The sequence below is a fragment of the Melanostigma gelatinosum genome (genome assembly GCF_949748355.1).
Source record: "Melanostigma gelatinosum genome assembly, chromosome: 7".
Classification (NCBI taxonomy): Eukaryota; Metazoa; Chordata; class Actinopteri; order Perciformes; family Zoarcidae; genus Melanostigma; species Melanostigma gelatinosum.
The window spans coordinates 24,662,084-24,690,065 of NC_136640.1; the positions used below are offsets into that span (position 1 = coordinate 24,662,084).

The 27,982-nt window shown below is 42.4% G+C and overlaps 1 protein-coding gene across 1 annotated transcript in view; it reads left to right on the top strand.

The window, feature by feature from the left end:
- Positions 1-3,859: 3,859 nt before the first annotated feature.
- LOC306779490 (leucine-rich repeat and fibronectin type III domain-containing protein 1-like protein) overlaps positions 3,860-27,982 on the top strand; it is a gene marked incomplete at its 5' end in the record, with an annotated part of 60,698 nt that continues 36,575 nt past the window's right edge. The window contains 5 exons of the mRNA XM_079271432.1: positions 3,860-4,126; positions 6,901-7,101; positions 8,958-9,124; positions 18,083-18,323; positions 27,154-27,366. Of these exons, the coding sequence (XP_079127558.1) occupies positions 3,860-4,126; positions 6,901-7,101; positions 8,958-9,124; positions 18,083-18,323; positions 27,154-27,366 (1,089 nt within the window). The remainder of the gene's footprint in view (positions 4,127-6,900; positions 7,102-8,957; positions 9,125-18,082; positions 18,324-27,153; positions 27,367-27,982) is intronic.

The following is a 27,982-nucleotide window of genomic DNA, read 5'->3' on the forward strand; positions in this document are numbered from 1 at the left end:
ATTAACACGCTGAGTGAGTTTCAACACTTGTGGGGGCTGCGTGGAATAACACTGACCCTAATGAGTGTATCAGCATTTTTATTTGTACTTTCATGAAATTCACACCGAATTCATCCATCCCCCCGTTAACATTACTGTTGAGGCTTGAATCTACCCCACAGAGAGAAGGCCGGAGCAGATGTTCCAACTGCTGTTTTCAGTTGCGTCGCTTCTTAATAAATCTACCAAAACTGGTTTACAATTAAAAATAATTTAATCCTACTGAAGCTAATACAATTACACAATGAAGTACACTACTAACAGTATCGACAGATATATATTCTCTACGCAGAGAGGCATTTTACCCATCATCCCAGTCGGGAACCACCGCTGATCCCATCTCAGGAGGACAAAGAGAACGAAAACCTCTCCAGTCCTCCTGCATACAGTTTGAAAATCCCCTCCCCTTCTGTCTATCTCAATTCCTATTGGCTAACTTCAACCGTCTCCTCCTCCTCGCAGGACCCTCGCACGGGTGTGATCTATAATTGCCTGTCTAGAAATCTCTCTGTCCCTAAGCCTTACTCTTAATACATTCAATGACTGTCTGTTATGGCTTAACCCTTCTATGATAAACACTCGATATAAAAGATAAGACTTTGCAACTTTTGGCAAAAGCTTCACAAGTTTCACGTCTACAAATTCGACTAAGATACACTTCTAGCTTCTAATCCTAACACTCTTCTACAATTATGATTATTCTAATTATGTGTTTCCAAAACACTTCTAATTATAAATAATTATGAATTAATTATGAATCATGAAACACTTCTATTATAATTTCTTAAAACACACTTCTACACTCAAATGTCCTACATTACCCAGTTGTCTCTTGCAGGGTGGTGTCTTGCCTGCCTTCACTGCCGAATTGTTTATGTCACTCATGCGCTCACCATTTTACAGACAATACATCCCACATGGATGTCATTTCATCATGTGTGGGTATGTGCATATAAATGGTAAATGGACTGTACTTGTATAACGCTTTTCTAGTCTTTCTGACCACTCAAAGCGCTTTCACACTACTTGTCATCACTCACCCATTCACACACTGAGGGCTAAGATACACCTGCCATCAGACTATCATATTCACACACCGTAGGCACAACTACGGGAGCAATGTTGGGGTTAAGTGTCTTGCTCAAGGACACATCAACATGTGACCAGCGGAGCCAGGAATCGAACCGCCGATCCGCTGAAGGATGACCCTGCTCTCCACTTAGTCCCCAGTCGCCCCCAGTATAAAACATGTAAGATTAAACACGATATGTTTCATAAATAACACACAGGGACACAGGGGCACAGGAACACAGGGACACAGTGACACAGGGGCACAGTGACACAGGGACACAGTGACACAGGGGCACAGGGACACAGGGACACAGGGGCACAGGGACACAGGGACACAGGGGCACAGTGACACAGGGGCACAGGGACACAGTGACACAGTGACACAGGGGCACAGTGACACAGGGACACAGGGGCACAGGGACACAGGGACACAGGGGCACAGGGACACAGGGGCACAGGAACACAGGGGCACAGGGACACAGGGACACAGTGACACAGGGACACAGGGGCACAGTGACACAGTGACACAGGGACACAGGGGCACAGTGACACAGGGACACAGGGGCACAGTGACACAGGGGCAGAGGGGCACAGGGGCACAGGAACACAGGGACACAGTGACACAGGGACACAGGGGCACAGTGACACAGGGACACAGTGACACAGGGACACAGGGGCACAGGGACACAGGGACACAGGGGCACAGGAACACAGGGACACAGTGACACAGGGACACAGTGACACAGGGACACAGTGACACAGGGACACAGGGGCACAGGGACACAGGGACACAGGGGCACAGGAACACAGGGACACAGGGGCACAGTGACACAGGGACACAGTGACACAGGGACACAGTGACACAGGGGCACAGGGACACAGGGACACAGTGACACAGGGGCACAGGGACACAGGGGCACAGTGACACAGGGGCAGAGGGGCACAGTGACACAGGGGCACAGGGACACAGTGTCAGAGGGGCACAGGGGCACAGGAACACAGGGGCAGAGGGGCAGAGGGGCAGAGGGGCACAGGGACACAGTGTCAGAGGGGCACAGGGGCACAGGAACACAGTGACACAGGGGCAGAGGGGCACAGTGACACAGGGGCACAGGGACACAGTGTCAGAGGGGCACAGGGGCACAGGAACACAGTGACACAGGGGCAGAGGGGCACAGTGACACAGGGGCACAGTGACACAGGGGCAGAGGGGCACAGTGACACAGGGGCACAGGGACACAGTGTCAGAGGGGCACAGGGGCACAGGAACACAGGGGCAGAGGGGCAGAGGGGCACAGGGGCACAGGGACACAGTGTCAGAGGGGCACAGGGGCACAGGAACACAGTGACACAGGGGCACAGGGACACAGTGACACAGGGGCAGAGGGGCACAGGAACACAGGGACACAGGGGCACAGTGACACAGGGGCACAGGGGCACAGGGGCACAGGAACACAGGGGGCAAAGCCTAAACCGTGACATGAGTGGTGGTTGTGTAACCTCACGGAGGTCACCACCAAAACTTTTTATTCACCTTGAGCCTGACTGAACTTGAAATAGTCATGTGAGAACATTTGTGATCTCCAGTTGTCCCTCATTGTTGCCCGCGGGTCCTCCCATCCCCATCATGGGCACACTCCTCAATTACCCATTGACATTTGAGTGTTGGGTTTTGAATTCTCCCGATCATTTCCACTGAATTCATCTCATTCCATTACATCTCTCCCATTACTTCCTCACATTTAGCCCGTATCCTGCAGTCTACCCCGTTGTGAGGACATGTGCACACTTCCTGTTCTGTATTCCGCTCTGCAAGTTGAGGCGCAGTTGGAATATTTCAGCACCGTAAATAAATGAGCGCGTCTCTTTTGCTCTGCGGTTATTTGCAATCGACCTTCCTCCAGTCACTCAGCATCTGACTCAAGGGACCTTTTTAAAGTGTGTGTGTGTGTGTGTGTGTGTGTGTGTGTGTGCGCGTGTGTTGGCGTGCATTCCTTAATATGTGACTTCTGCTTGTGTGTGTTTCAGTTTTCAAGGCTCCGCTGAGCCAAATGTACAAACTGAATGGAGAGAACTCAATATCAATGTAAATTTATTCCTTTGTCGTCTTGGCTGGAAAAGTTTCGTCTCATTTTTATGCACATAAACATCTCTAAAATGTATGAAGTGAGGCACATAATTATGCCGAGGTGTATTTTACTGTTACTCCTAATGTTGTACTCATGAGTGCAGTGAGCTTAATTGATCATGTAAGTAGCCTAGTGTTTACTTTCACTTTCCCAGGACATCTTACTCAGCAGAAAAAACCCACCAACTGCTGCACGAACAAACTCGTTTGCCTCCCCTCCTCCTTGCCCTGGTCCTCTCCCTTTCTCTTGGAGTATGCATTATATAATACTTCTTATCTAGAAAATTCTTGGCCCCTCAAGTCTGAGAAGTCCGGGGAAATCATTAAAGGAGGGATTCCTATGTTGTTATAAGCTGCAAAAGAAGTTTGTAAAAAGCACAGAAAACATCTTTCTGCAGCCGTTATCTCACATGCTGTGTCACTGTGCGGAATGATCTTCATGCACAGCAGTGTTACTGGGGGGGGGGTTGTACCTTTGATTTGGCCAAGGAATTGCATTGTCTGATTTAAAAGAGGTTAAAAGTCATTGTCGGTCCCCTGCGGGAGTTGAACACCCAGTTTGAGAGCTACATGATCTGACGTCTGCTGTCTCTTCTGTCTCTGTGTTGCAGCAGGAGAGCCATGGACGTCTTCTCCTCGCTGGTCCGCCCCCCCCTCCTCCTCCTCCTCTTCGTCCTCCTGTCCTCCCTCCCCTCCGGCGGCTACTCAATGCTGTGTCCGAAGCGGTGCACCTGCCAGAACCTGCTGCCGTCCTACACCGTGCTGTGTGCCAAGACGGGCCTCCTCTTCGTCCCGCTCAATATCGACCGCCAGACGGCCGAGCTCAGGCTGATGGACAACTTCATCACAACGCTGAGGCATCGCGACTTCGCCAACATGTCCAGCCTGGTCAGAGCTCACCTCCATGAAAGCCTTTGCAATTTACTTTGATTAGCATATAGTTTCTGCCAAGCAGTTTGATCTGGATGTGATCAAACTACTCTTGTTTCCCTTCGCTGTTTTTTTTCTGTGGTTGCCAGGAAGCTACTGTAGTCGACAGGTACATTTAAAAAATAAAATCTGGCTTCAAGTGACATGATTTATATAAAAGCTAAATGATGTGACTGACTAATTATGGGTGCTTAACTGAGCTGCTTACAGAACTCAGGCTTCAACGTATATGACTCAGTCATCATCCTCAATTACACATAATGTACACTGAGCCAGTCGTAAAGATAAAGGAAAGGTCAGTCAGTCATGGATGAATCTTGAACTTGAACCAATGCTTTAGAGATATTGAAAGAAAGGTTTGACCATGCAAGAGAAGGCATCTTTCATTCCCCTTTACCCTTACTGTAGTTCTTCACTGCTGATAGTGCGAAACAAAGAACTCTTAAAGCTTTGTAGTGGAAGTTGGGACTGTGCAGAATCGGCCAGTACATGCATTATTCTCTGCGTGGCTCGACATTTAGGGTTGCCAGGTTGCCACTGGCACCCAATGAGAGAAATGTGCAACTTATTCTTGGCCCTTGTTTGCCATCAGTGACAAACACTCTTTAACGTATAAAAGTAGGGACAGATGCATCCTATATATTTATTCATTTTTTCTTTGATATTACGTTTTCATTATTACGGTGACTTACAGCTGCAGAGTGTCTTATTAACTCGCTAAAATATAAGGTTTAAAAATGGCATATTTTCAGTTTCTGCAAACAAAAGCTGATGCCTGGTTGCCAGCGTGGCAACCACTTTTAAAAGTTAGCGTTGAGCACTGCTCTGGCCACAAAGGCTGTTTTGCAGTGGCCTGAATAGTTCCAGGTCAGGTGGCCTCTATATCTGCTACAGGAGTGGCAGCAATGGTAAATATCATGACAAGAGAGTAACTCATTCCACCTGATGTAAAAAAAACAATTCCTCAAAAACAGTGTTGCATACTAAACCCTTGACAAACCCCTGCTGTTACGGCCATCATCAGTGACTACCCTGGTGCAGAACTGCAGCCATAATGAGGCGAACATATCTGCTAAAATTGCACTCTGTTTTGTCTCAAACGGGATGGTACTTCTTGAATCCACTTTTGTGATCGGATGTACCCGATAAGAACTCAGCTGTGTCCACATTTGACACTTTAATGCAACCTGCCTGACCGGGTAGTGACCAGATATATTTTGTGGTCAAAGGAGCGGCTGTTAAATGGCGGATAAACACATTTTATTTCCTATACCGTCTTCACATAAAAGCCCCCTGTTATTGTTGCTGCGTACTTCGTCCTCCCTGCAGTAGTAGCAAAATAATTTGGTGATAAAGCATTTTCTGACATATTCTTCACAATAAAAGTCCCCAGTTATTTTGTCATTTTAAAACTTTTATTTTGAAGCAGCAAAATCAGGAAACTAAATATATTCATTTCTGTAGCAATCTTGCAGTAAATGTACTGTTATCTCCACCTGCAATACAGCAAAACCCATTTGACAGCAGAAGGTAAACATCGTTATGTATGGACTTTCAAAAGGCATTCTGGGATATGTAGGTTATCACTATTTGAATCATAAGGGCACACGGTAGGCTGAGCGAAGTGGGTACGTCAAAAACGGTGGAGTTCAAAATAACTTCTAGAATGAACTGAGCACCACAGATGACAAGCGACGGCCTGACTTGACTCTTCAAGCATTCTGATTGAAAGAGAACTTCTCTCAGTGCTGTCAGGAACATGTAAACACACTGAGGACACTTTTCATGTTTATTCCACACTGAATGCAGACACCAGTAGGAACATCTGCTCCTTCCAATACAACATATTGACTGAGTTGAAATCCGTGATGTTTTACGGATTTCACCAATTAATCCCACTGTAATCATGTAACGGAGGTGGAAGGGCTTCACCGCCAGCAGCAAGCACAAAAAGAAAAGTACCAGCATCGTCATGCCACCGTCAAATAGCGGCGCAGCTGGAGACTTCCTTCAGTGTTTGACAAAATAGGTTTCCTCTTCAGTGTGATCGCGGCAGCACAGATGATGTTTGCTCACACTCAGGGCAGCGTGGGAAATGAGGTTATAATCACACGGCGGGGAGCGAGACGCGACGGTTCTCCAAAACAGGTTTAGAAATGTGTGGGTGTTGATTGACCTTTTCTCGGGTGTTGATTGAATGCATATCTGCATTTATGTATTCCATGCAGCGGAAGAACTCCCGACCTCAGCAGTGTGTTTTCTAATCAAACTGGTATTTATTAATGAAACCTAGACTTATTTTATCTGTAATTCCACATCTCAACTGACCCACTGTACTCTCGTATTAATTACTAACATTATTGTTAATGAAGGGTGACAGGGTGGCTTAAAGGCCATCCTATAAACTGAGTGCCAGTTTAATCCCCACTAGTGTCCATCCTGCTGAACCGTTCTTAAGTGAAACATCGAAACTCTCTTATCACAGGGTAATAGCTCTTTGCTAACCCTGACCTTTGACCTCCCTGACAGAGTGTCACTCTAAAACATGGTATAGTGGTTGAGAGAATGGAAATCTTACTAAATTGTTGCTGCTATTGAATCAAATCATTTTATAGAGTTTTAAAAAGAAGTGGGAAACTTAGTGACAACTTCTTCACAGTCAGAGATCCAGAATGACAAAGTTGATCCAGTGTTTAATGGACATTTCTCACGTTATTGATCTCTATGTCCAGATCCACCTGACCCTGAGCAGAAACACCATCAGTCAGATCAAGCCGTACACCTTCGCTGACCTCCAAGACCTCCACGCTCTCCACCTGGACGCCAACCGCCTCACCGCCCTAGATGACTCCCACTTCCAGGGCCTGGTGAACCTGCGGCACCTCATCCTGGCCAACAACCAGCTGCACAGCATATCAGAGGGAGCCTTTCAGGTATAGAACACTACACCTGAACCCTGCTCACGAACACTACCGCTCTTAAAATGACATGGTACCAACTGTTTAGCTTTCTTAATGCAAAAGACACGACAGACGCTTCTGCTAAAACTAGTATTAATAAGACACAGCTGTCACTGCTACTACAACCCGGTCTCACTCCCATGATGTTGGTCAGACATCGATGCGTGTGGAGGTGGATGGATCAAACAAACTAAGGGCCGACGTCCAGGAGAATGCAAAACTAAAAGTAAATGTTGACATTGCTGTGAAAGCATCTCCTTCAAACAACTGGATTCATTCAAGTTTCTCTCCAAATCTACTGACTAGAACTTGAATGCATCATAATTCAAGTCAAAGCAACCTCCGCTAACGTCAGCTGTTTGCTCATCAGCAGCACTGTGCTACGGAGAGACCCGGTCACTGCCATCGATCGAGCAGCATTCATGGGAATTTATTACAATATAATATGTTTCTGATTAGGTTAGTGCAGCTGTTTGCCGATCACATTTACAGAAATATGAGACTCATCAGCCGGTCAGCAGTTCATGAAGAACGGCCGGTTTCGATCTACTGTCCCCCTCTTCTCACTGTACATCAATGAAGTCAACGAGCTTCAGGGAGCGCTGAGATATCAGCTTGAACGTTGGACACGTCTTCACTGAAAGTTTCAGTTGCTGGATTAACAACCACATCTTTCAATTGACTCTGAATAAAACTGCATCTCCAGATTTTGCTTCAAGTTGTTTTATTTGCTCAATCTTAACCAGACCTCAGCCCTGAGCAGAATGGGTGGCAGATCAGAAAACATTCCCATGATATGACTCATAAAACATATATCATTTTTAAAGGCACTAGCAAACAACGTATTGAATCGTTGGTCTTCGGATTGTTGGCAGGAGAACTCCAGTCCCCCGTGACGAAGCCAGATGCTCCGTTCACCCAGAAACTGAGTGTTAACACGAGTCACTTTCAGCCACTTTCTTTCTGAAATGAACAGTTTTTGGGCCATTTGGGACACATGTCCTCCTCACAGCTCTTTAACATTTATTTTGTCATTAAGAAATGAGATTCTCTTTGTTCAGAAAGCAATAAAGCACCGATTATTGTAATGACAGCCGAGGCATTGTGACATTCAGACAGTGTCCCGATTGTGTGAATTATGAGAGCAATTACATCCATGACAACAACACTTTGGCTGATCAACAGGCTGTAATCGCTCTCCTCCAACCCCCCTTCCTCGCTCTTTATTCCGCTTTGTATTTTTGCTCATTGTTTTGTGTGCCGACTCGTGGTATTTCAATGCTGCACTGATTGTGAGAGTTGTATGGAAGTAATTAAAGAAAACAACATGTTTTGAGTGCACAACATTGAGCAGGGTAATTGATCTCCGTTTCTGTGTTTCTCTGATATTCCCTGTTGTCCCTTCTTCTGTATTTATCTTTATTTCTTACTCTCTTTATTCCTTAACTACATTTTTTTCTCTATCCACTCTACCATCTCTTCTCATATCCCTCTCTTTCTTTCTAAACACTGCATCCCCTTCTTTCTCATTTCTCTCTTGTCTTGTCCTCACATCCTTCCTTCTTGTCCTCCCCTTTTTCTTACCATATCCCCATCTATTACTTTACATACTTCCGGCCTTCCTATTTTTGCCCCATTCTTCCTTCCCTTCCTTATCTCCTCTGTTTTAGATAAGAAGATATTAAGAAGCTGTTAAAGCCCAGAATTTCCATGTTTCCTCAAAAGTGGCAATGATGCTGTCTGCAATTAAAGTTTTTGACAATGTTGCAATATGAGTAAAAGTATGAATGGTTAATTAATTATGTTCCCCACTTTCTCCCCTAATGCAGGACTTCCTGGAGACTCTGGAGGACTTGGATTTGAGCTACAATAACCTGGTGGACATCGCCTGGGACACCATCTCCATGCTGGTCAGCGTCAACACCCTCAGCCTCGACCATAACCTCATCGAGAACGTCCCAGAGGGAATCTTCTCCAACCTGAATAAACTGGCCAGGTCAGGATCATGTGATGACACTTCCAAATTATCTTTCTTTTCGCTCAGGACCTAAATAATGCCAATAGAAAGGCAATTCGGAGGCTTATTTGTCATGGACACACAGATGTAATGCATCCACATGACGAAGCAACAGTCAGCAAGTGACGTGGTTTTTAATATCCAAACAGACGCCTGTTTATTGGCGGCCGGTGCTCGACAGAGAGTTGTGGTTTTCCTAAACCTAGTTCTGTGGTTTTGTTGCCTCAACCTAACTTTAGTTTTTAACATCATCTTCAATATAAGGTTGTCTGTGCAACATGAAAAATACGTACAATTCGTGTCCCTGCCCACGAACCCAACAGATTGAATTTCGTGACTATCTCACGGACTGCCGTGAGAAAAAGAGACCACCATGTCACCAGTTGGGTGCAGTAAACATTCAGCACTGCACTGAGGTGCTCTGTGACATACAGCTATAGCTGATACTGATAGCTTGATGGATGTTCATGGCCTATTTTAACTCAGTCTTACGGCACATATACCGCCTCAGCCACTTTCACCACACCGCATTCATCAAACAAGCTCTCATAAACCCTCTACACATTGGCTGCTCAGCAACAAACAGACAGAGCAACTGAGAGACTAGCTGGTGAAGAGAATGGAACATTTAGCAGCTCAAGAGACTTTTTTCTCTCTTTCATTCATCAGGTTGTGTAAATAGGAATCTGTTCTCTGATTAGCACAGGTGTTGATATGCTGGTATTTATAGTTGTGTTCCCCTGGTGGCCAAATATTAGTCAATGCAGCTTTAATTGATGTTAAAGGGATATTTTGGATGTTTTGAAGTGGGGTTATATGAGTAACTTCTCCATAGTCAGTATATTACTAGTTTTGAGAAGCAGACAGTAGTACCATCGTGGGAGCAAAGCAATGTCCTGTTGTGGACATGGTCTACCAACAAAACACATTCTAGCCACCTAAAGACAGCCCTTTATGACAGGACCTAAAGCTGTTATGTCCATCTGTTCTCTTTTCAAAGTCACCAGACAAAGAAAGCAGCGGTAGACCAGCCAGTCCCGTGTTCTGAAAGGTAAAATGACAAAGTGAAAGGAGTCTGGCGGCTTTAAGAGCATATATAACGGTTCAGCTCCCAATCACTTTGTTGGCAAGGTAAAGCGGTGAAATTATTCTATTTATAGTGAACAATTGCTGGTAATCATGTCTGTTTCTCCAAACTCCATCTACTGCAGGTAACAAACTGATGCTGGAAAAGTACCTCATACAACCCCACTTTGAAACAAAGAAACCATCCCCCAAATCTGAGCAATGGGTTTATGACAACACTTCACATCAGCCCTATTCCATTATAACAGCATGCAGCATTTTCAGAAACTCCCATATGTAGATATATTCCACTGATTACACGGTTATTCTAAAACATATTATGAGGTGGTGGAAACCAGCAAAATGTGCTTGAGAAAGACACCAAAACCCCAGGAGCTGTGGAAGAGATATATAAAGAAACACGTAGTCAGTTGCACAATAAATGGCTATAACTATTACTGGAAGAATATTCAGAAAGCTGCAAACGATTCCGCACATGAACTTTAAATGTTCCAGGGAAAGAAATATTTGAATGCATCCGGAGTAAAAGACTGATCAAAGGGCTTCAGTGAGTCTGTCTTCTGGGAGTAAATCTCCTTAAAGGGAATTTTTGTTTTCACTAAAGCACCAGAATCAAAATAAACCATTTAGAATTATGTTTTGTTCAACTGTATTTGTGCCAGTGGTGAGCTGCTTTTTCATTACACCGATTCTCAAAGCAATTAGACAGAAGACGAGAGCTATAGGCCGGATACAACCGAGCCGGAATCACAGAGCAGATCCCTCCATGTCAGGGCTCACTTTAATGGAAGTTGATCTTTCGAGGCTCAGTTCACTTTGCAGGCAAACTCCTGTTCAGCAGCAGCTCGCTGCTCGCTCACTCAGCTGGGAGATGCCCAGTAAAGACCAAGGCTGCACTGCATAGTAGATGATGGTAAATGTTGCAGCCTTCACCGACTTCCAGACAGAATGGGGATTTGTGAGTTGTTGCACAAATTCACAAGGAAACAGACAAATTGCTGGCATATCTAAAGGTAATATTACTGACAGACTCCTCAGATACACAGATGAGAATGCACTTAGTCTATCTAGCCTCAGTCTCGTTTCAAACTGCAGAAATCAGGACTGAAAATAATGAACCACATTACATAGATTGGAAAAACTAAAAGTGCTAAAACTGATATTTTCTAAACTTAAACCGTTCTTCATATAAAACTAAAATGATTCATTTTGCATCTCTTCGAAATGAACACTCACTAGCTTAGGCCCCCACCTCGGCCGGGCGGCCTTCGTCGGTTGTTTGGAGTGTGAGGAATGGTTGATGGAGATTTGGCCTGATGCGGTTTGGGGGAGGCTTAGCTGGGGATCCACTGCGGCTCCCGGGCCTTGCAGAACCCCCAAAATAAGCCTGTGCGCTGGTCGGCAAGATCGAGTGAGGATTTGTAGGTCTAAAGACGGCGTTGGATATGGCCGAACCGATGTTGGACGGGTGTCTGCAGGAGGGCTGAACTCCTGGAATGGGAAACGAGAAAGCCATGGCATGCGGTGGCCCAGACGTGAGCTGCATCGAGGACGCGCCCTTGGTGAACAGGTGTCGCAGCGTCATTTGATGATTGGGTAACCGACTGCTAGGTTGTCAGGAGTTTAAGGGATGGACTGCTGGGCCATCCGCGGCCCCACATGATGCTGTGGCTACTATTGGTCCGATTTCATAGCATGGGGGGGAAACGACTTGGCATCTGCTTGAAAGGTCCGAGGCTGGTCTACGGCAAACGTCGGCCGTCGTGGAAAACCCCCAAAAGGCGGCAGAGGGAGCAGCATCGTTGTTGGCCAATTGTGTGGGTCCATCGCTGGAAGCTTTTTTTTTTTTTTTTCTCTTTCTCTCTTTCTTCTTCCTTTTCTTTCTCTTCTCCTCTCTTCCTTCTTTCCTCTCTTCTTTATCTCTCTCTCTGCGGTTCGTTGTTGCTTGCTGCGTTCAGTGGTTGCATTGTTGCGTTGCGTTGTTGCGTTCAGTGGTTGCGTTGTTGCGCTTAGAGAGGGGGACGGCTTAGAGAGGGGGACAGAGGCAAGAATACCTGGCAACCCGGTGCCAGGAATCTGCATAGAGGGAAGAGTATGCGTAATAGGAAAAGCCGGATAGGGGAGGTGGACAGAGGAGAGGGAACCTGGCAACCCGGTGCCAGGAATCTGCATAGGAAAAGCAGGATAGGGGAGGGGGACGGAGGAAAGAAGACCTGGCAACCCGGTGCCTTACGTGACTTCGGGAAAGTTTGTGAGGAGTTGTCAGATCTCTTCGTATTGTCAGATCCTGGCGGGTGGATGCAGCTGGTCGGCGAGGTGGAGATCGCGGGTTTGGCTGCCCGGACCCTCTCGATGGCGGTTGACGGCGTCCTCTGCGTGGTGTTCCGGTTGCCGTGGTGTTCCGGTTGCGAGTGCAGAAAACGCGAGTGTGCCGAGGCTTAGAGTGGGTAGGTATTTATAGGAGTGTGGCCGGAAGTGGGCGAGTGGCTAAGGTGTGGTCCTGCTCCTGAAATTCAGCTAAGTTTTATCTCCAATTAATCCGACCAGACTTGCAGTAGTACAGGGCAGCAGTGCCAGACTCATCACCAAATCAAGCAAAACGAGAGCAGAGCATCTGACTCACTCTGCAAAGTTTCAGCGTCCAACAATTTCTATCAGATGACGTATTTTTACAAACTTGACAAACTAAAATGCGGACTTGACATCCAATGGCATTTCCATTGCTGATCTATTACTGCTTCAATTTTCTCTAATATCTGTTAAATTTAGGTGATTCTTATAAGGGTGTACACACCATATCAGACTTTGTCAGGGAAAGAACATTACTGGCCCTAAGGATGGTGATGCTGTTGACTTGCCGGTCTACCAACCTCAACCATGATAGAGACAGACATTTGACATCTTACCTAAAAAATATTTTTAAACTCAGATTAGATTAGAAACTCATGACAAACAAAAAATCATACAAACTAATTCATATTAATCCTTTTTTTTCAAGGACAAAACTATTTAGAAGGTATTATAGGTCCAATAGTGTTCTCATAACCTTCCTCGGTTGTTCAGGCGAACCCAGTATGAGACAGAAACGGACGCTGCCAACCTAACAGGGACCACCAGAAGCAGCTCCCATGTGGCAGAAAGAGTAAACACCGCCAACACCATTTAACACCTTGAGATCTCTCCTGGTCCGCCTTAAAGACAGGATATGCGCCAAGAGGAACATGTTACAGCATAGACTAGGAAGTGGTCGAAGGTCATTGACCAGGAGTCAGTGGATGGCCAGCAGCCATGGTTTAACCTGTGACACCTCCCTGAATAAAGGAGGTGTGAAGCACAGTTTGTTGTCTATTTTTCACTTCTGTGTTTTATCGTCCCTAGCCTCTCTCCTGCAAAGCTCTGTCTGGCATTTTGTGTTTCTCCAAGTAAAGCTTGTTCCTATTAATCACGGCTCTAATGGGTCATTTCTGCCCTGGAGACACAAAACGTATGACCCAGCTGGTGTTACTCACGATTTGTCTGTGTGCACAGGTGAGCGTTTCACACACACACACACACACACACACACACACACACACACACACACACACACACACACACACACACACACACACACACACACACAGCTGCTGCCCATGAAATAACATAATTGAAATGTGTAAAGTGCAGCATGCTCGCTCAACATCTATTAACTTCCTGTAAAGTCGTCGCTGTTGTCGAATATTTCTGGAGGGACTTTGGGGGGAAAAAGACTTTTCTGCATTTGTTGCTGACGACAGTAAATGTTTTAAATCGACCACATTATGACCAGTCGTCTGCGCCAATATGTTGGCCGGCAAAATTACTTTTCAATTCCCAGAGAGGATGACAAAAAAAAATGCAGCCGTGGAATATTTATCCACTGTTATTGACTTTAAGTGTGAGCCCAATTTGCCTCAACGTGCCCCATCTTCTTCTTAATGTAATTAGATATTTTCTACTTGTCAGTCAGAATACCTTTGAGAAGGGTGCAAACATCTTTGATTGAACTGCTGATTGTGCATATTGAGCAGAAGAGATATAGTTTGTTGTAATTACATGATGTCCAGGCATGGCATTGGGGTATATTTTCTGCTTCTTCTACAGTCGATTTGTCCTCCTGCATGAAGAGTTATTTGGTCTTTATTTTGAGATTCACCTCAAAATGACATTTAAAGTGCCATTTTGGTTATCTTGGCCACTTGGGGGCAGAATAACTCTCAAGGCCCTTTCACACTGTTGGTCAATGTTGGGCCGTGGGTGAACCTCTGCAGCCCTAGAATCTGTCCTTCAACGTTGGCACTAGTCTGCACTTGTTGGCGGCTTTTTGGCCAATTGAGCAAATAAATGGCCAAGAATAAAAATCAGGAAAGCAAACGAACAAGTAAAGTCAAGAGGGCACATACAGAAGGAGCTCCAGTACAAAGGTACTTTCACAACAACATGCGGAATAAAGCTAAGTGGTGAGCGAGACCGGTGTGAAAGCGGTCGGCGAACGCTGCTTTGTTTCATGTACGTATCATAACAACAACTTGTATCTGCTGTCCGAAGTCTGAAGGTTTCCCCTTCTGGATGACGAATACAGACTGAGTTATTTGCTCTTACACAGCGCAGAACATACGTGCTAGTTGGTCGTTGGCTTAAGTCTTTGCCGTGTGATCAAGTTTAGCCTAGAAAAAGGCGAAGTGAGGCGACGCTAGTTTTTCTATGTCGGTTTGTTGTTCATGATCAATATAGTTGTGGTTAAAGGTGATTTTTCATCACCACATCCTGGAGCCACATGATTACTTCTGTGAGCCGAGAATCAAATACCAATCAAACTTGTTCTGCCGTTGTTCGCCTTCCCTACATCATAATCATTTTGGAATCACACTTCAGTTAATGTACATTTGATACGCTGCAGCAGACTTTTCCCATTATGGTAACTCAACTCTCAGCAAAAAATGGATTGAAAAAGAGCCATCACTGAATATTAGGAGGTTATTTCTAAAATGATGATTCTATTTGTAATCTGTATGACGATGAAATAATAAGGATGTCCATGTCTGACAGCAGGAAGATGCTTACATAATACTGCAATCTGTTCAGTGTGCAACAAGTTTGCATGCAGGGATGATTCAGACCCAAATGGGCTCTTTGCTTTAAACCACACAGTCACTGATATTCCCACTTTATGCATGTGAACAGAGCTGGTAAAGAACAAGCCTTTTAACAGCTGCTGTCAGTGTGGTGTTGAAAAAAGACGTGTAAATGAAAAGTCAAGAAATGATTGAATTGATCTACATTCATATTACTGTAATTCAACATCAGCTGCAGCCAGAGGGAGATGGACTGAAGGATTTTTCTTTTCTGAAGGTTTTCAGATTGCCAAAAATAGTTGAGATCCCAGGGAAGCTGCTTTAAATGAGGGAATACATGTTCAGTATGTAAATTAGGCTAAAGGGACATGAAGCGTATAATTATAGTTTAACGGATGAAATCTAATAATCATTTTAAAGCAAGCGTGTATTCCATAACAAATGTAAAGTGATTTTAACAAATGTAAACCTGATAATAATAATAATAATAATAATAATATGTGTATCCGAGTATAGTGCAGTCTGTGTGTAGAAAGTACGGAGAAAGAGGAAGTAAGCAGGGTGTTTGCTTCAAGGGATGGGGAAATAACGGTGGTTGAGAAGAAAAGACACAAAGCACAATAATGATGAAGGATGAGATCAATAATCATTTTATAAGCAAATGTGTACTAAGTAAAGTGATAAACAACTGTAACTGTGATTATTATAACTAATCTGTGTTAGAAATGTGTGAGTGTAGGAAAAGGGGAAGTACAACAGATCTTGAACACCCAGACACGCGCAGAGCTTGATTAAGTAAGCGCCCAGACACGGAAGTTGGGGTGATTTCCTCATGCACACACACACAAAAGTTTGGTACTTTTCGAAGCACTTGCACCAAATCAATGATGTCATGTTAATCATGGGCTGAGGGAGGACGTGTTGGGGAAGAGGGGGGAGACGGGAGAGGCAGCCCAAAAGTGTTATAAAAGAAGTAACTTACAAACAGCAAGATGGGATTTCTACACGAGCCGTCCAGACGCTCTGAGAAGAAGATACGGACGATCGCAACTGAAGTATTCGAGGACTTCGTCTCTGTTCACGGAAAGGAGACCGCTGTTCGTGGACAAAGATTGAAAGACAGAGATTTTCCTCTCCCCACTGCTCGACTTTAACAACTGAACAACGGAGGAACACTGCGGTCCTAGAAAGACTTTGTACTGAGCCTTGAGGACTGTTGAACGAACTCCGCTGCGAGAGCAGGAGGACCGAGGGTCTGGCCGGACCTTCGCTCCTAACAAACTCCAAAAGAACCTTTTCATCGCACCTTTGAAATCCAGCTCCCACCGAGCCGTCTCGGCATCTAAAACGAATGAGTATAATCTAGAAAATTAAAGTAACTCATCAAGTGTAGTGACATTTTATGTGAGCTGTAGCTTAACCCTTGCTAACTAACTAAATATAACCTGCAATAAATATCTAATCTGCATTTAAAGTAAATTTCTCAAGTGCATTTATTTGCTTAAGTAGTAAAAGTTCCTCGTGGCAGTAAAAAGTTAAAGTCATTGTATGTCTAACAACTGAGTTCTGTAAGGTTATCCTAGAAACCGAATCCACTTAACAATCCCTTACGGTTTTAGAAGTAATCCTAGCCGTTAAAACCTAACCTGGCATTTACCAAGAGCACGGATCCATAAGAGGGAAGCTGCCATAACCGACGCGACTGGTAGGAGCGCCCGGGACTAGGGTGGACTCTCGGCCGATTGCACTCAGACCGGAGGAAGCAGGGTAGACGTCGGGAGTAACGGCAGTTAGCAGAGCCAGGCGAGTGCCCTCGCAAGAACACCAGCTCGACAATCTTTTAATAGAGAGCTGAGTCAGTAAGTAGCCCCGTATCGGGCCAGAAGTACCCCAGGATCTAACAAGATGTTTTCTTCTTCTTCTTCTTCAAAAAAAAAAAAGTGAATCTTGCCTAAACGGTTTTAGATTCATACACCTTAAGTCGATTCTTATGATTCCCTCAACTCCAATCTAAAGCCCCTTTCAGACTTGACAAAAAACCCACTGAACCTCACTAACACCTGGCTTTAGTCTTTAAAAGGTTTCAATCCACATTCATCCCCAGGGACAAATGACTCTGCAGTAGTCAGCAGTCAAAGTATATTATGTGTATTATAATCTGCATTCAACATCCATCATGTGTAATATCCGTGCAACATGTGGCACGTAAACTACTTTCAAGGTTTCTACTTTCCCAGAATAAAGAACGAGGACATGGCCTTATTGTCCTCAACAGGAGCTTTAGCTCTTCGACTGATTAACAGGCAGGCTGGGTCCATATGTCCACTTCCTTTTCAGCTCAATTTTGTATTGATAGAAAACCTAAATCAAGCACTATAAGTCTAAAACCCCAAATCTCTTTTCAAAATATTTTATTAAAATCTTGTAATATTGGTAAATGCTCATGTTGTCATTTAGCCATAATTGTACAGTACGTACATAATCGACCTGCTTTTCCACCCATCTTTGGTTTGTTGTCCTTTAGCCATACATGTTGTTGGTTACAATGGTTGAGAGTTTAACCTATTAAATATATTCAAAACGGATTAAACGGTCAGGCCGATTTACGTAGCATGCTGGCAAGCAATCTTTAAAAATACAAAGTGTTGTGATTGATGAAACAATTGACCAGTTTCCCTTCCCTGTCCACTGCATGTCTCAAAACAAAATCAAAGTTCTAGTCTGATCACTCTCCCTGTGTCTCCGTCTCCATCCCCAGACTGGACATGACATCTAACAAGCTGAAGAAGATTCCTCCAGACCCGCTGTTCCTGCGGATCCCGGTGTACGCGAAGATGAAGGGCTCTCCTCTCACAGCCCTGGTGTTGAGTTTCGGTGGGAACCCCTTGCACTGTAACTGTGAGCTGGTCTGGCTTCGCAGACTCACCAGAGAGGACGACCTGGAGACCTGCGCTTCACCCAGAGACCTGGCTGGCAAATACTTCTGGACGATTAAAGAGGTTGGTTGAAGTCCCTGCAGTAATATCATGTCATGAAAGCAACAAAATAATATCAAAAAAACATTCTGAACAAATGGAGATGTCAGAGGTTACATTGTGTGTAATCTACAATATAGAAACATGGGGATACAGTAATGCACAACAAAGTGTCCAGATGGAAGAAAAACAATAGACTAAGGGCAAATAATCCATTATTAATGCATTATCACACTTAAACCATGGTCACCTGGGGACAAAAGGAACATTCAACTTGATAAATATCCGTCATCAGTTCAACTTATCCACAGAGTTGGCGTTATTTCGGGGCACTGAGGACTGATTTAGAGCTTTAATGAAAGTTTGAAAGTATTTTCTGTTTTTAGGTGAAGTGGTTCAAATACAGATGATAGGACAGAAATCATTCGGATGTGCACATTGCTTCAATGTCCCACTTGGAAAATGTATATTTAGAGAAGAGGATTCATGACTAATGCAGTGATTTAGCTGGATAATGGGTAAGGGGTCAGCTGCCTTTTTGTATTCAGTGCCATTTGTTGACGTCATGCAACCTGAAGGTTAGCATAACAGTACCTCAAAGAACACCACTTAAACATTTTCACAACCAACGGATGTCATTTTTTTTACGTTGCATAGGTGCTGCATATGATTGTTTCCTATTTGTGTAATCCAAACATTTCCAATGTGAGCGTTGTAAAGTCAAAAAGTCTACATTTGTTTAAAAAAAGATAGATGTACATTTTCTGCTTCAATAAATATTTGTTGGCATTTAGCCTTTCAAAACCGACCTTTTATCCGCTGTTAAAAAACGTTCACTCTCCCGCTTGCTAGTCACAAAGGAAGGCAGCTCCTGTATTAACAGCACCAATCATTACATTTGTATACCCACAAGAACCAAAAGTATTGTTTTAAGGGTGATGACATCATAAAATGTAATACATACATTTGACGCTTCATTCGAAAACCTCAATGGAGAAGTTCATAAGAAAAGACATTTGGTACAGCCCTGCTCGACAATATTGGTTCAGGCCTCGGCCTGCTTTGATAAATAATGCTACGTATGGTAAGTGGCCTCTGGTTGATCTTGTTACCTTTTGTGCTTCAGTCACTGATGTTAAAACCCACAAACCAAGCCAGAAATCTAGGTGTAGTTATGGATTCAGATCTCAACCTGAACAGCCATATCAAGACAATTACAAAATCAGCCTACTATCACCTGAAGAATATATCAAGGATTAGAGGACTTATGTCTCAACAGGATTTGGAAAAACTTGTCCACGCATTTATCTTTAGCAGACTGGACGACTGTAACGGTGTGTTTACAGGTCTCTGTAAAAAGTCCGTCAGAAAGCTGCAGCTGATTCAGAACGCTGCAGCTCGAGTCCTCACTAAGACCAGGAGGGTGGACCACATCACCCCAGTTCTGAGGTCTTTGCGCTGGCTTCCTGTCCAACAAAGAATTGACTTTAAAATCCTGCTGTTGGTTTACAAAGCACTGAATGGTTTAGGGCCAAAATACATCTCTGATCTGCTGCTACCTTATGAACCATCCCGACCCCTCAGGTCGTCTGGGACCGGTCTACTATCTGTTCCCAGAGTCAGAACTAAACATGGAGAAGCATCGTTCAGTTTTTCTGTTCCACATATCTGGAACAAAGTCCCAGAAAGCTGCAGGTCTGCTGAGACCCTCAGCTCATTTCAATCAAGATTGAAGACTTTTCTGTTTGCTGCTGCCTTTAATTGAACCACATTCAATTCATATATTAATCAATTTCCTGCATTTCTGCATTTTACTACTGCATTTTATTTCTTGCACTGTTTCTTTAATTGTTTTAAAATCTCCTTTTCTTTTGCCTTGTGTTTTGATGCTTTTAATGGTTTTATGTGAAGCACTTTGAATTACCTTGTTGTTGAAATGTGCTATACAAATAAACTTGCCTTGCCTTGCCTTGGGAGAATAATAACACAAATATTGTACTTCTTGATAAAAGGAGCCGCAAGTCATCATTAGCTGGCTAATTCTGTCATCTAAACAATTTATGATTAAACATGTTGGTCCTAGAAATTGCATTCTGTGTGTTTGGCATCATAATACTAAACCCTGCAGCAAAATCTCTTTGTTCCGTCTAAACTTTTAGCCCTCTGTGGATGCACGATCACGGCCGTTCTCAAGGACACTTGAGCCGGACAGATGGTTGGTGTCACAGAGGAGTGAACCTTCTGGTGAAAGTGTGGAGTCATGGAGTTTGATATGCAAAATGCATCAGATGCATGACATTGCATTATGTATTAATCCCTCATAGCATTGTAGAGTTAGAAGACACAGTGGTGGGAAATGAGAAGCTCCGGTTTTAAGTCACAGGAAATACCTAAGATCTTGTTAAATTGATAGAGCGTTGTGTAAAAGTAAGCCCCATAGCTTTATTTATTTAACAAGGACAGTGCACATTAATGAACATTACTGCACATGTGGCAGTAAAGCAATTTTCCATCAGAAGGCGTCGAGAGACATGTTACAAAGGTAACCTGGAGTACATAAACAACGGGGTTTGAAGTACTAAATCGAATAGTTAACCCTTACAAGTCCATGTGTTCTGCCTCCATGATGCTTTCACACGATGCAATTCTTTCCTACTGTCAATCAACATAACAATATTGTTACGCCTCGTGGAAACACAGGAATAAACAGGACTCAATAGCACGACCCAGGCAGCAGGATAGGATGCAGATAAAACAGCCTTTACTTACCGGATCAGGATCGGTACACAGGAAGGCAGTCAGTACACACAGGCAGGCAGGGATGAGGCCAAAAACTCGGTTAAGGAAAAGAAACATGAAACTGAACACTAGGAAACTTGCTGGACCGTTAGACACAGAGGACAAACTGGCACACAGAACACAGGGTTCAAATACACTGGGATCAATCAGGGGCGGGGCAGATCATCACAGTGGCGGGAAAAAACAAAGGCAGGAAGTGAAGTGAGCTGAAAAGAGAGAAGAGTAAGTACAAAATAATACAGTGAATGCCAAAATGACAATAATATAGAAACTTAACAAGGGAACAGGACAAGACCTTAAGCACTTTGTGACTTTTGGCTGTGAAAAGCACTATATAATACATTTTTAACTGACTTACTTACTTACTTACTTGACAAACACAGGTGCTGCGCAGAAAAACAGGAGGGAAGACCACAAAGACAAGAAGTGAAACAAACACGGGACACAAGAGGCAGGGCACTTCAAAATAAAACAGGAAACAAACTAAACCAAAACCAAGATCATGACAAATATCATATACCCCATGAGTAAAATAAGCTGCCATTCTTGATTGTAAACCCTCCTCACATCCAAGCAACATATGTAACATCAAAGTGTAGTTATTATGTAGGATAATAACCAAACATAATGGGGAAAGAAGCTGTAAAGAGTTCTTTAAATACTTTGCTGGGATGGATTGATTGTGATGTTTTAGTGAAATATTCACATTGTAGGTGTTCAGTCCTGACCCCTAAGAAGTCAGAATATCAATGACATGGTTTGACTTGAGGCCTGAGTAACACTTCCTTAGGTAAAGTGTTTTTGTTGCATAAGTTGTCATTTATTGTGTGTGAGACGGTATGTTTCCACCAATAACACCAACAGGTAGATAGACAGAGTTTCTACAATACTTCATTAAAAGTGTCCCCACCTTTACATGTACAGTTGTCACCCCTTATCGTTTTCGGTGTGCCACATAAGCGTGTTGAAGGTGGGCTTTAAGAGGTGAAAGGGAGGTGTTGTATGGACATGTAGGCTGCCATAATAAGAGAGTCGTAAACGAATGATTCACAACTGAAATGTTTTTCAATGCCTCATTCTTTTACAGGAATTATTCATGATGGTTTAAATAAACAATTCGAAAGCATTTCTCATGTTTTCTGAGCAAGAATTAAATGCCCGTCTCATGTTGATGCCTGTCCAAAAATACGGCAGATAAGTTCAGTGATTGAAGCAAATTACTTCCTGTAGCGGTTACTGGTCTGTTAAAAGCTACCATGTTTGCACCCTTAGAATCCGAATAAGATATGTATTGTTTAAAGAAAATATGCAAAACATCCAATGCCAATAAGACACGTTTAAGAGGCACATAAATGGAAGAAGAAGTTCACAGGACTGAAGGGCTTAATGTAAAAGACAGTGCTGTATGTACCGGACATATGTGAAAACAATATGTGGCATTGTCTATTTTATGAAAGCACATTTTAACCAAACTAAGCTACAGTGTCTTCCACCTGAAGGACATCAGGGGAGTAACATTTGAATATTGTTGATGATCCATTTCTCCCATTTTATTTATAAAAGCAAACAGCCATTATAGAGCAGCTCAGAGAGCGCCAAGCCAACCCAGTGCAGATGCGCTGCATATCTTATATCGCACATCTTATATCGCATACCTTATATCGCATACCCTATATCGCATATGTTATATATCTTATATCGCATATCGCATACCTTATATCGCATATCTTATATCGCATACCTTATATCGCATACCTTATATCGCACATGTTATATATCTTATATCGCATATCACATACCTTATATCGCATGTCTTATATCGCATATCTTATATCGCATATCTTATATCGCATACCTTATATCGCATACCTTATATCGCATATCTTACATCTTATATCGCATACCGCATATCGCATATGTTATATATCTTATATCTTATATCGCATACCTTATATCGCATAGCTTATATATCTTATATCGCATATCTTATATCGCATATCTTATATCGCATACCTTATATCGCATATCTTATATCGCATACCTTATATCGCAAACCTTATGTCGCATATCTTATATCGTATATCGTAAACCTTATATCGCATATCTTATATCGCATACCTTATATCGCATACCTTATATCGCATATCTTATATCGCATATCTTACATCTTATATCGCATATCGCATACCGCATATCGCATATGTTATATATCTTATATCTTATATCGCATACCTTATATTGCATATCTTATATATCGCATATCTTATATCGCATACCTTATATCGCATACCTTATATCGCATACCTTATATCGCACATGTTATATATCTTATATCGCATATCACATACCTTATATCGCATGTCTTATATCGCATATCTTATATCGCATATCTTATATCGCATACCTTATATCGCATACCTTATATCGCATACCTTATATCGCATACCTTATATCGCATATCTTACATCTTATATCGCATACCGCATACCGCATATGTTATATATCTTATATCTTATATCGCATAGCTTATATATCTTATATTGCATATCTTATATCGCATATCTTATATCGCATATCTTATATCGCATACCTTATATCGCATATCTTATATCGCATACCTTATATCGCAAACCTTATGTCGCATATCTTATATCGTGTATCGTAAACCTTATATCGCATATCTTATATCGCATACCTTATATCGCATACCTTATATCGCATATCTTATATCGCATATCTTACATCTTATATTGCATATCGCATACCGCATATCGCATATGTTATATATCTTATATCTTATATCGCATACCTTATATTGCATATCTTATATATCGCATATCTTATATCGCATACCTTATATCGCATATATTATATCGCATACCTTATATCGCATATCTTATATCGCATACCTTATATCGCATATATCTTATATCTTATGTCGCATACCTTATATCGCATACCTTATATCGCATATCTTATATCGCATATCTTATATATCGCATATCGCATACCTTATATCGCATACCTTATATCGCATATATTATGTCGCATACCTTATATCGCATACCTTATATCGCATACCTTATATCGCATATCTTAAATTGCATACCTTATATCGCATATCTTATATGTCTTATATCGCATATCGCATATCGCATACCTTATATCGCATACCTTATATCGCATATCGCATACCTTATATCGCATACCTTATATCGCATACCTTATATCGCATATCTTATATGTCTTATATCGCATATCGCATATCGCATACCTTATATCACATACCTTATATCGCATATCGCATACCTTATATCGCATACCTTATATCGCATATCTTATATCGCATACCTTATATCGCATATCTTATATCTTATATCGCATACCCTTATATCGCATATCTTATATCGCATACCTTATATCGCATATCTTATATCGCATATCTCATATTGCATACCTTATATTGCATGTCTTATATCGCATACCTTATATCGCATACCTTATATCGCATACCTTATATCGCATATCTTATATATCTTATGTCGCACATCTTATATCGCATACCTTATATCGCATATCTTATATCACATACCTTATATTGCATATCTTATATCGCATACCTTATATCGCATGTCTTATATCGCATATCTTATATATCGCATATCGCATATCTTATATCACATACCATATATCGCATACCTTATTTCGCATATCTTATATCGCATACCTTATATCACATACCTTATATCGCATACCTTATATCGCATACCTTATATCGCATATCTTATATCGCATATCGTAAACCTTATATCGCATACCTTATATCGTATATCTTATATTGCATACCTTATATCGCATATCTTATATCGCATACCTTATATCGCATATATTATATCGCATACCTTATATCGCATACCTTATATCACATATCTTATATCGCATACCTTATATCGCATACCTTATATCGCATACCTTATATCGCATATCGCATATCGTAAACCTTATATCGCATACCTTATATCGCATATCTTATATCGCATATCGTAAACCTTATATCGCATACCTTATATCGTATATCTTATATCGCATACCTTATATCGCATACCTTATATCGCATACCTTATATCGCATATATTATATCGCATACCTTATATCGCATATCTTATATCGCATACCTTATATCGCATACCTTATATCGCATATCTTATATATCGCATATCGCATACCTTATATCGCATATCTTATATCGCATACCTTATATCGCATATCTTATATATCTTATGCCGCATATCGCATACCTTATATCGCATATCTTATATCGCCTACCTTATATCGCATACCTTATATCGCATATCATATATCGCATACCTTATATCGCATATCTTATATCGCATACCTTATATCGCATATGTTGCATCGTATACCATATGTCGCATATCTTATATCGTATGCCATATATCTTATATCGTATACCATTATATCTTATATCGCATATCTTATATCGCATATCTTATATTGTATACCTTATATCTTATATCGCATATCTTATATCGCATATCTTATATTGTATACCTTATATCGCATATCTTATATCGTATACCATATATCACATATCTTATAATGCATATCTTATATTGCATATCTTATAATGCATATCTTATGTTGCATATCTTATCTTGCATATCTTAGCTGAGGGACTAAAGGTCAAGGAGCCGCTGAGAAATCTGCTCTTCACCTGCTTGGAAGCTACTTCCACACGGTTGCAGAGCTTTACTGATACTTGGAGAGATAACAGAAGGACATGTTACCTTAAAGAGACGGATATAGAGGGGGATGCCTCACCTGGAGATCTCCAGGAGCCGATCCCTCTTCAATGATAAGTGGAGGTGCACCGTGAGATAAAGATGGGATTAATTGTATCATCTCCGAGAGGTTGATGTACAGACCTTTCCCTCACCTCGAGTAATAGTTGTGGGCCTCCCTCAGAGAGGTGCCGTAGGATCACTATAAGAGGATTAGCCTTGTAGAGAGGTCGATCCAGAGAACCCTGTGTCACCTAAGCGTCCGGGCATATTAACAGCCTCTTTCCCACTGCAAGGACATGTGGGCCTCCACTGCATCCGTCAGCAGTCAGACATTAACCGTCAGCCACCAAGGGAACTCCTGCTTTGAAATCGATGAAAACTGCACCGCTTCCTCTCCGACGCGAAGCTCAAAAATCTGAAAGGTTAGATCCTCATGAAATGGAAAGGAGAGTTGAATCTGGTTGGCATTTGAAGGGGTTAACTAGACAAAACAGATATCAAGACCAGATGAGCACTTCATACACTCCTTCACACACTCTTACTTTCACACTTCCACACACTCACATCAGGGCGCAGCGTGGTTCAATCACTGCCCTTTTTACTCTGAGCTTCACGGGAGCAATTGAGGATTAGAATGTAATACTGAAAGGCACTGGTGCTGCATTTTAAGCTACAGCCCAGTGGTCATCAGGTCAGCAATCTTCTCTGCTGGTTACAAGACCCAAGGAGGACCCAGAAAAGGTTTTTTTGAAGATGCACTGAGTGGTAGGAATGATGAGTAAGCCCTGGTAAGCCTTGGCAGGCCCTGCATGGCCTCGCAATAATACTCCACCAGGGCATTGGCTGGCTTTATTTGGGCTTGGGTGCCAGTGGGTGGGTTTTAAATATTGCAAGGGCTGAACTCACTTAATCTCCATTTGCACACAATAGAACTACTTCTGAGAGTCTACTGTTGGAAGAACACACCGCTGGAAGCCAGTAAGGGGCTCTGTGCACAGAAAACTGACTTCTTCATTTGTTCTGACATGTTTTCTTGGATATTTTATCTTACTTGTTTTTTTTATAAACCATAAACTGCACTTTAGAAGTCTTTAAATAATCACTCCTCTTGATAGTACTGCACCTTTACTGCAGCTGTTTATAATAGAGTTTGTGGAGTGAACTCTCAATAACTATACGTTCCACATCTTTTTTTTTTAAGCCATTCAAATATGGTGACATATGTTTTTTGGTGTGATGTCCCTCAACAGGAGGAGTTTGTTTGCGAGCCACCGATGATAACTCGCCACACCTCCAAGATGTTTGTGATGGAGGGTCAGGAGGTCAGCCTGCGCTGCAAGTCCATCGGAGATCCGGAGCCGTCCACGCATTGGGTCAGTCCTGAAGGAAAGCTGATCGGCAACACGTCCAGAACCGTCTGCTACGAGAACGGCTCGCTAGACATCCTCAAGGCCTCGGTGAAGGTAGAGATGGGGTTTCATTGTCAGAATTTGGTTATGCTTGTGTTGATTATTTCTAAAAGTGTTGGTCAACTTTCTATGCTTTCTATTTTGGGGCAGCTGTAGCTCAGGGGGTAGAGTCGGTTTGCTTTTAACTATTTGGTTCTGAGGCGGCTCCACTGGAGCTTCACTGAAGCCCACTGCTCCTTATGCTTAAATGCAGAGGTCAAATGTCATGTATGTACCTGTATGACGAGTGCAATGAAGTCCAAAGTTGAAGTTTCATCGCATAGATTCAAATACCCAAAACCTCTAATCCAATGAGTAATGTTTCTTGTGTAAAGTTTTAGACATTTATAAAGATAATTAAAACAACTCATTTTGACAGAAGTGATTTTTGGAGAGATTAGAAAAACACAGTTAAATATTTATAAATATATTGATTGGACATTTAGTTTTTTCAGGACATGAAGACATACAGTAAATACCCCTCATCCTATACTCACCACCGTTTGCGTAATCAAGAGACAAATATACCTTCATACACTTGAGCATAACCATCTGAGTGATGCACACGAAAGCGGTGGACATAGAAGTTAGTGATTTTGTACTCCTAAACTACAGAAAGTGTGTGCAAGGG